This window comes from Dryobates pubescens, chromosome 4 (assembly GCF_014839835.1).
Source record: "Dryobates pubescens isolate bDryPub1 chromosome 4, bDryPub1.pri, whole genome shotgun sequence".
Lineage (NCBI taxonomy): Eukaryota > Metazoa > Chordata > Aves > Piciformes > Picidae > Dryobates > Dryobates pubescens.
The window spans coordinates 14,376,977-14,391,019 of record NC_071615.1 but is presented as its reverse complement, the minus strand read 5'-3'; the positions used below and the strand labels follow the sequence as shown (position 1 = coordinate 14,391,019).

Sequence of the window (14,043 nt, the reverse complement as noted above, 5' to 3'; positions counted from 1 at the left end):
TGAAATAACCAGGCTATGCTATACCTCTGTTCCTACAGTACATTACTAGTAGTTATTATTAGCTATTATGAGATGAAAATAAATGTAACAGAAGTGGCAGCATCTATTATGCACTCACCTATTAATCAGCTAGACAAGTTGCTAAATTACTCCCTAGTTCTTCTGGCAACACTTCTTACAAAGCTTCTAAATACCATCCCAGAGGCGTGCCTGTGCTCTCCTCTGTCTTGAGTGCTAATCACCTTCAATGCAGGCTGAAGACAGCACCTATTGTTAAAAGGGCAAAGGGGCAACTGCAGTAAAGCTGTTTCACACAGCTGACCGAAAGTATCAGACCATCTTTTATTTAATTTCTTTTATTTGCAAAGTCAATAAAAATCCACCATTAGGAACATAAGAGAGAAGAACGCTTCGTTTGTAAAACAAAGAGACATGGAAGGCAAATAGGAACAGAAGTAACTCAGTTGCACTACAACTACATAAAATCTTGCAGGCAGAGTCAGAGGAAGGGTGACCATATCACATCCTACCAAGCAAGTTTTCCAGGGAAACAGCTGCAGAAGCTGAGTCTGTTAAGTAACTCACACAGCATTTTACACACAGTCATCTGAACAGCAGGGAACTCACTTTGCAGAGGCAGAGCTGTTCTGCCTGCACTGTGGCACACCACGGCAGACATTCAACTACAGGCAATCTCCAGCTTTGTCTAAACTCAGACACAGAGGCTATGAAATATCCACTACTCTACAGCTTTCTACCACCTACCTTGAAGCATTTAATTTTTTTTTTTACATTTTGGGTTGGATTTTTTGGGGGGGGGGGGGTTGTTGGATCTTTTTGTTTTTAATACTGGCCTACAAAAGCTGTTGCTAATCAACCATCAAGGCACTGAAGTAAATTCACAAACAATCCAGGCTTTGAAACCTCAATATTCCACATGTATGCCACGTGCAAATGCTGCACCTGAAGGGCACCCAGCCATGGCCACCAGGTAAGAGATTTTCCACCCTGCAGCAGCTGCTCTGTTTGTGAACTTCCTTCCATGAGGAAGAGAAACGGCAGCAGTGAACACCTCCCTCTCTCTCATCCGTGGCATTCAGGCACTGTTAGCAGCACTAAGCTTGCTCCAGCCCTTATAGAAGAGCAGCTCCAGGGAACAGGGTGCTCACACGCCTTCAGGGCCTTGCAGCCCTGCCTTTGCTAATGCCTGTCTGGGCTAGAAGAGCTCTCCTTCAAACCTCTCCCTGACTGCCCTGGGCATTTCTTGGAGTCAGTTCACAAGATAAAAGAAAAACCAAACTCCTCCTCCTCCACCAAGCACACAAACCAGGTCTCTTCAAAACACATGTTTGCTAAACACCTTATGCTAGATGTTTTTTTTCATTAGCATCTGAATTGCCTTTTGTTGTTGGTTTTGTTTGTTTGGGTTTTAAGGCCAGCTGTAAAAAAAGGTAAATGTGGCCAGTTTCTGCTTTATTGACAATGCAGTATTTCCTCCCACACGATAGACAGAATATTCTTAGGACAGGTCCCCCGCAGCCAGTTGTTGAGCAGTGAGGGTGCAGGCGGCACCCGCGCTCCCTCCGGGACCCTCAGGAGCTGACGACGTGCCCCGACCAGGTCTCGTGCTTGGTTCCCGGCGCCAGGTGAGTGATCACCACCTCCACCGCCTGCAGCTTCTCGTTCTTGGGGGGGATGGTGCACATCTTGTAGGTGACCTCGTCGCCGGCCACGGGAACGTACTCGCCCTCGATGCTGTGAGGGGAAAGTTCCTGTTAATCAGCGATCACACCGGCACTCGAATAGAATAGAAATAAAAGAAAAGGAAAAGACTAGAAACAGAAAAGGGAAAGAAAAGGGAAAGAAAAGGGAAAGAAAAGGGAAAGAAAAGGGAAAGAAAAGGGAAAGAAAAGGGAAAGAAAAGGGAAAGAAAAGGGAATATAGAAAAGGGAATATAGAAAAGGGAATATAGAAAAGGGAATATAGAAAAGGGAATATAGAAAAGGGAATATAGAAAAGGGAATATAGAAAAGGGAATATAGAAAAGGGAATATAGAAAAGAAAAGAATAAACCAGGTTGGAAGAGACTTTCAAGCTCATTGTGTCCAACCCATCACCCAACACCATCTAATGCTCCTGCTGCTTAGTCACATTTTTTTTACCATAATGATTCTCTCAAGTGCTCAAGTTACTTCAGGATTTTTTAACAGAGCCCATCCTCCACCAGAGCCTAAGGCTGACTTTGGTTATCTTGCAGCACAGTCCTATAAAAACACTATAAACACCACCACCCCCTAAAACAACACAAAAAGCTAGGCACAAAAATAAACAACCCGGTGAGCCTGGCCTTGGGCAGCGTTGCTGTGAACCATCCAACCACCTCTTCCTTGCTGGCAGCACTAGAGGGCAGGGCTGACACTTCCTTTGGAGTTTGTCGGTTTTTAAACTACAGGAAACTTGGGGTTTTTTTTTTCCTCCCTCTCCTCTCACTGAAGCTTCTATAATTACGGATTTTTTTCCCTCTCTCTCTTGTTGTTTTTTTTCCTCAAACTGCACCGTGGCAGTTGTTGATTTTACTGTTAGGTTACTTCCCCATTACATAGAATCAACAAGGTTGGAAAAGACCTCAAAGATCATCAAGTCCAACCTGTCACCCAAGACGTCATGACTACTAAACCATGGCACCAAGTGCCACATCCAATCCCCTCTTGAACACCTCTGGGGATGGTGACTCCACCACCTCCCTGGGCAGCACATTCCAATGGCTAACAACTCTCTCTGTGAAGAACTTTCTCCTCACCTTGAGTCTAAACTTCCCCTGGCACAGCTTGAGACTGTGTCCTCTTGTTCTGGTGCTGGTTGCCTGGGAGAAGAGACCAACCCCCCCTGGATACAACCTCCCTTCAGGTAGTTGTAGACAGCAATAAGGTCTCCCCTGAGCCTCTTCTTCTCCAGGCTAAACAATCCCAGCTCCCTCAGCTTCTCACAGGGCTTGTGCTTGAGGCCTCTTACCAGCCTTGTTGCCCTTCTCTGGACACGTTCAAGTGTCTCAACGTCCTTCTTAAATTGAGGAGCCCAGTTTGCCTGTGGTTTAAAAAATGAAAAATAGAGCCCAAGGAAGACAACACAGTGTCAGACAACATTAGGGGTTGGAAGGGATCTCAAAAGATCACAGTCCAACCCCCCTGCTGGAGCAGGATCACCTAGGGCAGGACACACAGGAATGCAGACGGGTTTTGAAAGTCTCCAGAGGAGACTCCACTTCTCTGGGCAGGCTGCTCCAGGGCTCTGTCACCTTCACAGTGAAAAAGTTTATGTTCACATGGAACCTCCTCTGCTCCAGCTTGCATCCACTGCCCCTTGTCCTGTCCTGGGGCATGACTGAGCAGAGCCTGGCTCCATCTTCCCTACATTCATCCTTCACATCTTTATAAACATGAATGAGGTCACCCCTCAGGCTCCTCTTCTCCATGCTAAAGAACCCCAGCTCACTCAGCCTTTCCACTGCCATCAGCATCTTTGTAGCTCTGCACTGGACCCTTTCAAGCAGTTCCATGAGGTCCTTCTTGAACTGAGGAGCCCAGAACTGGACACATTATTCCACATACAGCCTCACCAGGGCAGAGTAAAGGGGGAGGAGAACCTCCCTTGACACACCCCAGGGTATTTCAAATATTTCAAAATAAGCTGAGAGAATTCTGTGACCCTGACATGTTACAATGCAGAAACTCTTCCAGCATCCAACACTTCCTGATTTCCAAGAGCTGCTCTCTCCTATGTAGCCTCTAGCAGGCAGGGATGCTGGAGGACTCACCCCATGGCTTTGCTACTGCATGTGAGCCCTTAACCTGGAAACAGTGGGGAGATGGCAGAAGAGCTGTTCCCTTCTGCTCAGAGCAATGTGCTGCTGAGAGAACTCAAAGCCTTCCTCACCTCTGCCACTGTGAGCAAGAGCTGAGGTTTTTAATAAAAATGCCAGCATGTGCCAAAGCAGGCAAGCAGAGCTGCCTTCCAACCAGCACTGCCATGATGCTCTGACAGCACAAAGGCTGCCACTTCCCCCTTCTGTAAATATACTTACATGATCCCATGCTTGGGTTCCCGTTCCCTGACAACCTAGGCTATAGATTTCTTGTTGTTTAAGGCTTTTTTCCCCAGTGTCTCTCAGCAGCATTTGTATTTGTGAACAGCTAAACACTTGTTACCAGTCTGCTGGATGCCTTACTGGCATGACCTGCTTGTGTACTTACGTTACACTGTGGGAAAGATTTGGGTTCAGGGGTAAAAAGACTAAGATCTTCTGTGTCAGAAGTTTGGCATAGACTGTTGGGTTTGTTTATTTGCCTTCAGTGAACAGACTGGGAGCACACTCACACCACCCAGGAAATTTTACCCCACAGATGTTTGTTAATTGCAGGGATCCAAGATTTTAGCAGTGCCTTTTGTATCAGCTCTCATCTTGTGAGCCATTACTGTTGCAGCTTTTGTATTGCAGGAAAGACTGGCAGCACTGATAGGAGGTAAATATTCTGGCCCTTACAGCCAGTTGTAACCTCACATCAGATTTTGCTTCTCCTACAGTTCTGCAGAACTTAGTCAGCTTTATCTCCTGCACTGCCTCTCCCTCACCTTTCTCCCTTTAAGGTCTGCCTCAGCTTCTGCTCCCATCTGACCTGTGCACTATCACTGCTGCTCAGGGAGCTGGTGCATTGGGCTGGGGCTGAGCAGCAGCAGCCTGTGCTCAGGGATGAGGCAGGGTAAGCAGGCAAGTACAAAACTGACCCATAATGTATAACTTCTCCCGTGGGAAATCCAAAAGAAGTCATTGTTTGCTCACTGATTGTATCAGCACGATCTTGAGAATGCTCCTGTATCTAAATATGGATCTAAAACCTGCTAGGAGGAGTTAAAGGCATTCCCAGCATCTGTGGTTTAAAACATAGGTCCTTCAGACTTGATTTCTCCTACTCCAGAGCTGCCTGTGACTGCAGGAATCAGATCCAAGAGGGCACATCCTAAGCTGAACTCTTCAGAGCAGGGCCTGGGAAAACAGCAGTGAACTGAAGGCAGAAGAGTTATTTACAGAAAAGTCAAGGTAAAGCCTTCTTCATCAGACCTGACAGCCCTTTCCACCACAGGCAGTCTGAGCCCACTGACCTTTATTTACTTCCAAAGTCTCCAGGCCAGCCTGCCAGCCCAGCCCTGTATCACACTGGACAGATTGTGTTCAAGCTGCCACATCCAGACCCTTGCTGTGGCTGTCCTCTTCAGTTATTGCCTTCACTTATACCTCACTTCCCACATCTCTAGAAGGTTTAAGATTCCTTCAGGTATGATGGGGCTGCACACCCAACACTTACTGTCCTTCCAGGAGCAGAGATTAGTTCACCTTTTTTACTGCCAAATTAATTTTCCACCAAATTCTTTGCAGTTGACCCTGAGACTTTGAAAAAGAAGATTTTAAGTAAGGAGGAAAAGATGCTACCTGTACTGTCTCAGAGCCTGACAAAGTGGACATGAAGCCTCAAGAAGAGACACAGGAGAGGGTCAAACCATGAGTGAAAATAGGAATGCCATGTTAAAAAAAGAAAAAAGGACCTATTTCTCCCTTGAATGATCCCTTGTTGACACAAAAATTGCTGCTATTGAGCTAAAACCATATTGCCACGAGGAGTAACTCTCAACACAAGCCATGAAGGATGTCAGTCCCACCTGATCAGGGCAACATCTTTCAGTGGAAGGCAATGCAGCACAGACATTTTATCTGTACAAAGGAACATGAGACTGGCAAAGCATCCTGAGCAGAAACATTTCCCAGCTCAGATGGAATGAACACAGACAATAGGTGATGCAGTGGGAAGTCTACAGTGAGTCAAGCACAGCTGAGCCACTGGAACAAGTTGCAATGAAACATGTTTCTTCATGTGGCCTCAAGCATCGGGACCAGCTGTGGACAGTGTGTCAAGGAGCACAGAGCAGTTACAGTGGGGCTGGCACCAAAGCAGCATCTCCTCCTGACATTACAGCCACCCACTCCCCAGTCACAGGTACTGCCTTTGACTCCTGCACAGAGGATGAACACACAGCAAGCTCAGAGCCATCACTTAGCAGACATCAAATGAACGGATGCCCTGCCCAGGAAGGGATCTCGTGTTGGGCTGAAAGGCTTTTTTAATGAACAGGAACCTCATCTGTACTTTCAAAGCTGCTGTAAAACAGGATGAGATGCAGTTAGTGAAATAAACACTTGAAATCTGCAAAAGACATCAGTAGGTATGGTTCATGTAGAAGGAAAGTGGATTCACACTGTCTTCTGAAGCACCAGAGACATGCCAGCACACAAAAGCAGGGTTTAAAGCTCCTGAACAAGAGAGATAAATTAGTTAGAATCAAGTGATACAAATGAGGAAGAGAGACAACTTCAGCAATTAAAAAAGAAAAGGATATGGGTGTATTGTTGGGGTGAGTTTGGTTTAAACTGAAACATGACTATATGCCATGATGTGTTCTGATCATCATAGAATCATAGAATTGTTAGGGTTGGAAGGGACCTCAAGGATCACCCAGTTCCAGTGCCCCTGCCATAGGCAGGGATACCTCACACTAGATTAGGTTGCTCAGAGCCACATCCAGCCTGGCCTTAAAAACCTCCAAGAAAGGGGTTGTAGGTGTACTGGTAACCACAGTGCTTCTGTTCTTCTGAGAAATTAAGAACAAGTGAATTGGTACAGATACTGTTCTCTACAACTACCTGAAGGGATGTTGTAGCCAGGTGGGGGCTGGGCTCTTCTCCCAGGGAACCAGCACCAGAACAAGAGGACACAGTCTCAAGCTGTGCCAGGGGAGGTTTAGGCTGGATGTGAGGAAGAAGTTCTTCACAGAAAGAGTGATTGGCCATTGGAATGGGCTGCCCAGGGAGGTGGTGGAGTCACCATCACTGGAGGTGTTTAGGAAGAGACTGGATGGGGTGCTTGGTGCTATGCTTTAGCTGATTAGATGGTGTTGGATGATAGGTTGGACTCGATCTCAAAGGTCTTTTCCAACCTGGTTAATTCTATTCTAAGACAGGAACAGTACACCTAATGTCTGACAGGCTGCTGCCAGCAAGAGGAGAAGCAAAAGAACCAACCCAAATTGGCAGGGTCACTCCCAGCCATCACTGAGAGCCTCTGCATCCCTCAGCATTTGCTAGGTGACTCTTCAGGGTACCGTCTACAGCCCTTGGTCTGCACAGGAAATCAAACAAAAAATAAAAACCCCAAACAAACATTTGTTGGTCCAAATTTCTCATACTTGAGTCATAAGGTTCATTGTTCTCGTTCCTTCTCTTAAACAGAGCCTGTTAGTCCCCAGCTCTGTCCAGAAAGGTAGAACTCTCTCTACTGAAATGCGCTTCTCACAGGGCTGAGAGTTACACTGACAGCATCAGATCCTTTCTTGGTTTCTTTCCTTATCCAAGCTGACACTACAAGAGACTGAAGCAGGTGATAAAACCTCATTCAGCTCCAGAATGGCTTCTTCTCATCCCTTAGTCTCTTTCTTTCCAAGCTTGCTGAGGTGACCTTACCTCACCAAGACCAGGCCTGTCCTTTGCACAGCTGTGTAGAAAGGCTACAGCCACAAAACCAGCTCAAATTTCATTTCCTGCTTTTGCCCTTTGAACCTTTCTCCCACAGATCAGATATTCTCTCTCTTCCTGCAGCTTTCTAACTGCCAGCTATTCTTGGTGCCTACCAAATACAAGATTATTAACTCCTTGCCCCCAGTGGGATGTGTGAGATTGCTAAAGATACCCTTCACACATCTGGCCAATGAAATTCATTTAGAATAATCTTTTGTTTTCCTTTTTGCACCCAACTGTGAAGTGTTTATATATTCTCCACTTTCTCTGCTCAGAATCTGCAGCTAGCTTTAAAGGCACAGCCTAAAACTGCCACAATTAACTCACTGCCCCCAGTGCACATGGAAAGCAAGTGGGTATGGGTCTTAGACTGCACTCTTGAGCAAAGCTCCTTGTGAACAGTGTTCCCAGCATAGCATTTGCCCACAAAATGCAGCTTCTGGGATAGCTGCAGACTTACTCCAGTGCTATGTGATGCTTAGAAGCAGGATCAAACAACATCCAGACTGTGCAGTACTTCTGGTGGTGCCAAGAAAGAATGCAAGAGCACTTGAAATGTGCCATACAAGGAGGTGGTATGGCACTGGAGGCAGAACCCCACACAAAGATGTGGGAAGATCCTCCATCAGGAAGCAATTGCCTTAAGCACTGGGCAGGAAATGAACTGGGGAAGATCCAAGAAAGTAAATTAGGTCTTGGAAAAGATTCAGCCACTCTCTATAGAAGTTACCTTGTACAGAGAAGTTAAGCAGGGCTCTCCTGCTGTCATAGATGGATTAAATGCTTTTGTATTTGTGGGTTTTACTTTTACCATTACTCCATATTAAACATTGATTTAGAGGAAGGTGGAGATTTTCACTACTATTTGAGAGATTAGTATGCATGTTCTACCCAAAATGATGGGTATCTAGGTACCCAGGAATTTTAGGACACTTCCAACAAATTAAGCTTAAAATAGGAAACTCTTTCCTGATGCTAGTGTTGGAATGAGACACAATAGAGGGAGTTTCAGATTACCCAGCAACTCCCATTTCCCAGCTCAGCCCCAGCCTGGTTCGGTGGAGCATTTTATCCTGCACTATTTTTAGGGAGCTGGGAGGTTATTAGGAAATTACCTAAATAAGGAATGTTCTAGTTCTTCCTTCTCACAGCTGCTATTCATATTCCAGGGCTCTAGTTAAACCTCTTGGGACAAAGACTAAGTCACACGGAAACATTTTTGAAGAAGAGGTTTTGTAGCATTCAGAGCCTCGCTGGTCAACAAGTCTGCCGTGGATCATGCCACAGGGCTGCTTCCCATGCATCAGGAGGCTGTGTTACCTTGTGGGCTTCCTCAAGCTCATTTAACATCTCAACACAGCCCCAAGTATTTTTATGGAACAGCAGGACATGGCAGAGGAATGAACCATTGTGAGTTACTAATCCTGAATGGCCTCTGTGCAGTCCTGGGGTAAGCTGACAGCTCCAGCACTCATCAGCAAAGCCAGCCATGACCTTATCAAGTCAGCTGGCAGGCAACACAGAAGCCAGGCTGCCTCTCACCCACCAGTCACACTTGCAACTGAGACAGACAAGTGTGAAAGAGAGACAGACAGAAAAATCCCAGCTGTTGACATCCAAGGTCTCTGCTACAGGATTGCCCTGGTCTCTATCACTGGTGAGCAACCTTCCCAGGAGCTGCCTTGTCTAGGACAGTAGCTGCACATCCCTCCCAGGTCAGTGGAGTCATCACCCTCTTGCCCAGTTCTCTGCTGAGTCATGGGTTTTTAATCTGCATTCAGGGATAGTTATGGCTCTGCACCTACTTTCAGCAGCCAGTTCAACACTAGGCAGCATACCACACACCATGGTGATCATGAGAGACAAATCACCCTGTACCTACCGCTCAGACTTGGTTCCCAGCAGCCACAGAGCATCTGGCTGCTAGCTCACAGAAAAGGCACTTCAGATTCAGCTCTCACATTAACTGATAATAACAAGCAATCTCCAACCTGTATAGTTACACTCCACCAAAAGAACAGGATCACAGAAGAGCCAGAAGAGAAGATGTGCTCTGCATGAAAACAGTGATCTGGCAGAAGAGCAGAGGAAGGGAAAGACCATGAAAAATGGACATAAAAAGCTTGAAGTCAGCTCCTCAATGCAGCAGGACAGCAGCAGAGGTGCAGCCGGGTTCTAAGCTGCAGGAAGATGGGGCTAATAGTGCATCTCCATCATAGCCAGAAACTGAGATCCAACAGAAGAATAGGACCATATCTCCACCTGGAAATGCACCAAGAGTTCAGTACTCTTGAGTTGCAGGCACTGTAATCACAATCTCCACAGATCACAGCACAACACATAGGCAAAGCACTGCAAACTCCAGGGACCCAAGGGTGCTGGGTGTCAACATCCCAGGGGAAGTATAGTCAAATCTCCAGAGCCATCATTAAGGATGGGATCAGGAATCCAAGCCTGAAGGACAGCCTGAAGACCTCTCTGCAATGCAGCACTTTCCCCTTCACAGCCAAGTACTAGCAAACTGCAGAAAACCCACAAGCACTGCACAGGTTTTTTTTTTCTGTTCCATTAAGTCAGCTGCTTTTGCAAAATAAATTAAACAAAATAAATCTTTAAAGCACCAGGAGTGTGGTCACTCATTCCTCTCTGCTCTCTGTGAGCCACCTCCTTGCCTTGCCCTTGCAGCTACGCAGGCTTCAGGCCAAATCCCTATCAAAACCAAAAGCCCAGAGAGTAAGGAGTACCCATCATGGACCCACTCCCAAATGCCCTGGGAAAGCAGAAGAGTGGCATTCTCAGGCAGTGCTCCAAAGCACATCAAATGATCTGCCACTACAGGCACCCACACCCCACCTGCCCCTCTCTCCCTTGGTCTGTGCCCTCAGGACCCCCTTTGGAAGACCAGCTACTGTGAACCTGCCTGTACAGGCAGCACAAGGTGTTGGGGGTAAGGGTCTCAGCAGCCAACACTGCAAGGATTCGCTGCCTGCTCTCCAAATATGCCATGCATGCATGCAGAATGGCAAGAGAGTGAAACTGAAGGCACAAGAACCAGACCACCTGTCTGTTTCAGAGAGAGCTATGAAACAACAGCGGAGGGGGCAGGGGATGGAGTGGGATACTCAGTTCTCGGTACTGGTGCTGCAGTAGCACCATGAGGTTGATTAGAGTGGATCATGGTGCAGGCTGGTGGAAGAGAAGGCACTAACAGTGCGTGTCACTACTAAAAATGTCACAAAGGGCTTTTTAAACACTTCAGGTAAATGAATTTGCCTTTGCTTCCAGCTTTCCAGAGACATTATCAGGACTTCCCATTCCAGCAATTCCTTCATCCCCACACTTCACAGCTAGGATTTCACACTCACACCAGCAAGCACATTTTGTCTTCCTGGAGAAGACTGAGAAAAATTAAAAACATCTCTCACCACAGCCAGCAAGCCCCAACATCTTCCTGTACACTTGGGTACACCCAAGAAGTGTTTCCCATGAACACAAGGAAGCAATGCAGAAAGTGGCAGTGAGCCTGTGGTGGGCACCTCGGGCTGGGTGGCAGCGGTGTGCCAGCCTCCTCACCATGCCAGGCCACGCTCCAGGCTGCTCGGGCTCGTGTGCATGAGCCGGCTCTAATCTGCCCATCTCAAGCATCCACAGTGCTCCAGTTGGGGCACAGGCTTTCAGCCAGAGATGCTTTACCCACACACCAACTCAAGAACTGCCACCATGGCTCACTCCATCTGCCACCCAAGGACAGCTCAGAAGAAACTCTACCACCTGTGGCAGTGCCAGCACATCCAGAGAACTCCAAGCTGCCATGGTTAATTGGTCAGTTCTGTACACTTTTACTTAATCAGTTAAAAAGCAGAATTGGCTCCACACAAGTGTTACTGATGCAAATCCTCTCTGCAGTCTTCAGAGCCATGAAGACAAAAACCTGCCTTTCAAACTGGCATTTCTTATGCTGTGTATCTACCCACAGCTGAAGTCCAGCCTCACAGTAACACAGCTATGCTGCAAGTGCCACTCAAATATTTCCACAAGCCCACACTCACCTTACAACTCTCACACAGGTATCAAAATGTAAAATTTTGCAGATGCCAAGTGAAGAAGCTTTTGAATGCCACATATATCTGACCTTATGTTTAGGCTAATGCTCATTTAGCATGGCATTGCTGTTTCCATAAGTGCTGTTACCTAGCAAAAATCAATGGCAAGTAGACATCCCATTTTGCAGAAGCTATTTTCACTGAAGTGTAACCTTACAAGCTCCCCAAAGCTTAAGGAAGGGGGGAAAAAAAATAATTCTTCAAATTAAGTTTTTATGTTTACAGCTGCATTAATCTGCAAGACAGGCAGCTGGTCCCAATGCTCAAAACCTTCACTAATCATCACAGCTTAGTGATGGAGTCAGAGGAACAGTCTATCTGGCTGAATCCAAACTGGCATACCATTTTATCCCCATCCCTAAAATCCTAGTGTTCAGGGAGAATTGATTCAGAAGAAACAATCCTCTTTTCACAAGTAGAAGCCTATATGACACTGAGACTGTGAACAGATTGATCTCTCTCTCACATTCAGGTTTAACTAAGTAAGACAGGCAGAAAAGAACTGTGTGATAGAGATCAGCAGTATCTCAAAACTCATACTAGGCAAACCAGAGTCACTGGAGTCCCCTGAGCCACAGTGGGTACAGAATGCTGCTGCAAGCAGCAATTTCCCATCAATAAAGAGCAGTGTTTCTAGTTCACTGTGAAATGAACTGAAATGAAAGGCATTATTAATTTGTCTTGCCACTGCTGCCTTGCATCAGAATTGAGATAGTGATACCATCACCCTCTAGCACTAGAAGTTGTTTCCAACAATTCAAAAACACTCAGGGTAATTAAAGAATACAATGTGCTGAAACCTCCAGCACTCCAATAATAGCACTTTTCAATAACAGGTTGAGGCAGAAACATCAGCTATTTTTGAATTTCATTTCCAAGGCAGTACCTACATAAAACCACATTTAAACAGTGGCTCAGTCCTGGCTCAATAGACAAAAAAAAATCCTGTTGGTTTCAAAGGAGCAGAATTGAGCCTATTAAAAGTTGTATAAAACACATCCTTCAGACCCAGAAAATTCACACAAATTAAAGCATCTCTAAAAGAGCAAGGAAAATGGTCCTTGAACACATAAGTGATAGGCTTAAAGAGGAGAGGAATCATTTCTCTGCTGTGGAGATGGAAGGAGGAGTGAAGGGCCATACTGAATGTAAGGGAGATGCCAGTTAAATCTCAGAAACAAATAAGTAAGAGCCATGTCTGTTAACTACAGGAAGAGCTTGCCCAGGGAGGCAGTGGATCCCCAGCACTGGAACTGTTAAGAGTACAACATGTAAAGTATCTGCCAGAAAGGCACAGGAGCCTTGCAGCAGCAGGTGGGGTAGAGGAGGTCCCCTCTCATCTTCTCATCTACAGTAAACAGACACCATGCTGGAGAAAGACTTCAGCATGCCACATTATGGCATGCAGAGACAGCTCCCCACCCTAAAAACTAAGAGAAGCAGCCTGGTCCAGCAGGCAGGGCACTGAGCTGAGACATGGGAAGCCAGGGCTCCGTTTGAAGGTTGTACCAGAGCACATCAACCACAGCCTACACAGTGGTTCTCCCGTTCTCATTCTTTATTTGCTCCTGCTTTCCAGTGCAGGGTTGGCCTGAACGCATGGCTGGGTGAGAGTGAGAGCAGAGAACTCAACACACATCAGCAAAATAAACATGAAGATACACTAAGAAGGGTGGGTGTCCAGGAACTTCTACAACCTTGGAAACTTGTTCAGCAGGCTTTCTAGAACAGGTGGAGTGCATGGAAGAAAGAGAAGGGTGGCACACCATGTTCAGGCTACAACCACCCAAATACCCAAATTGATGGCTCAGAGGAAAAGCCTTTTGAAAGCATACAGGATGGATACACCATCTAGCACAGCCCGTGAGAGGGGGGCCTCTCACAGAGATCTCCATAGCTATGGCAGTGAAAAACTTGTTTGTCATAACCACGTCATAAAGGATTTTAGTACAGGAGAAGTGTGGCAGCCTTAAGTAGCCAAACAGAAAAACCTCACTGGAGCTTCTAAGAATTAAAGCTGACAGGAGAGGATTAAGGGTAGGAACAGTTAATGCTCCCAGAATCAAGTCCTGCATTTGGGCCCAGAAAGATGGGTTGGGTCATAGTACAGGAACTGGGCAACAGCTGAAAGCTTAGGTGACATTTTGTACATACAAACAAAGTTCTCTAGAGTTGTGAAAGGGTTAATCTCATGTAATGGAAGAACATTTCACTGAACTAATTGGAAGAGAAAATGTAGAGGGGGGGGGAAAAACAGCTCTCAAAATAGACGGTTCTTTAAAAAGAATTCATTAGAGGGCTGAGAATTCATGTTTCTGT

At 46.2% G+C, this 14,043-nt stretch overlaps 1 protein-coding gene across 3 annotated transcripts in view; it reads right to left on the bottom strand.

Annotated features, from left to right (window-relative positions):
• Nucleotides 1-1,379: 1,379 nt before the first annotated feature.
• Nucleotides 1,380-14,043, bottom strand: part of CARHSP1 (calcium regulated heat stable protein 1) — a 40,676-nt gene continuing 28,012 nt past the window's right edge. For all 3 annotated transcript variants that reach the window (XM_054180633.1, XM_054180632.1, XM_054180634.1), the window contains exon 4: nt 1,380-1,755. In XM_054180633.1, coding sequence (XP_054036608.1) covers nt 1,593-1,755 — 163 coding nt within the window. In that variant the 3' untranslated portion in view covers nt 1,380-1,592. The remainder of the gene's footprint in view (nt 1,756-14,043) is intronic.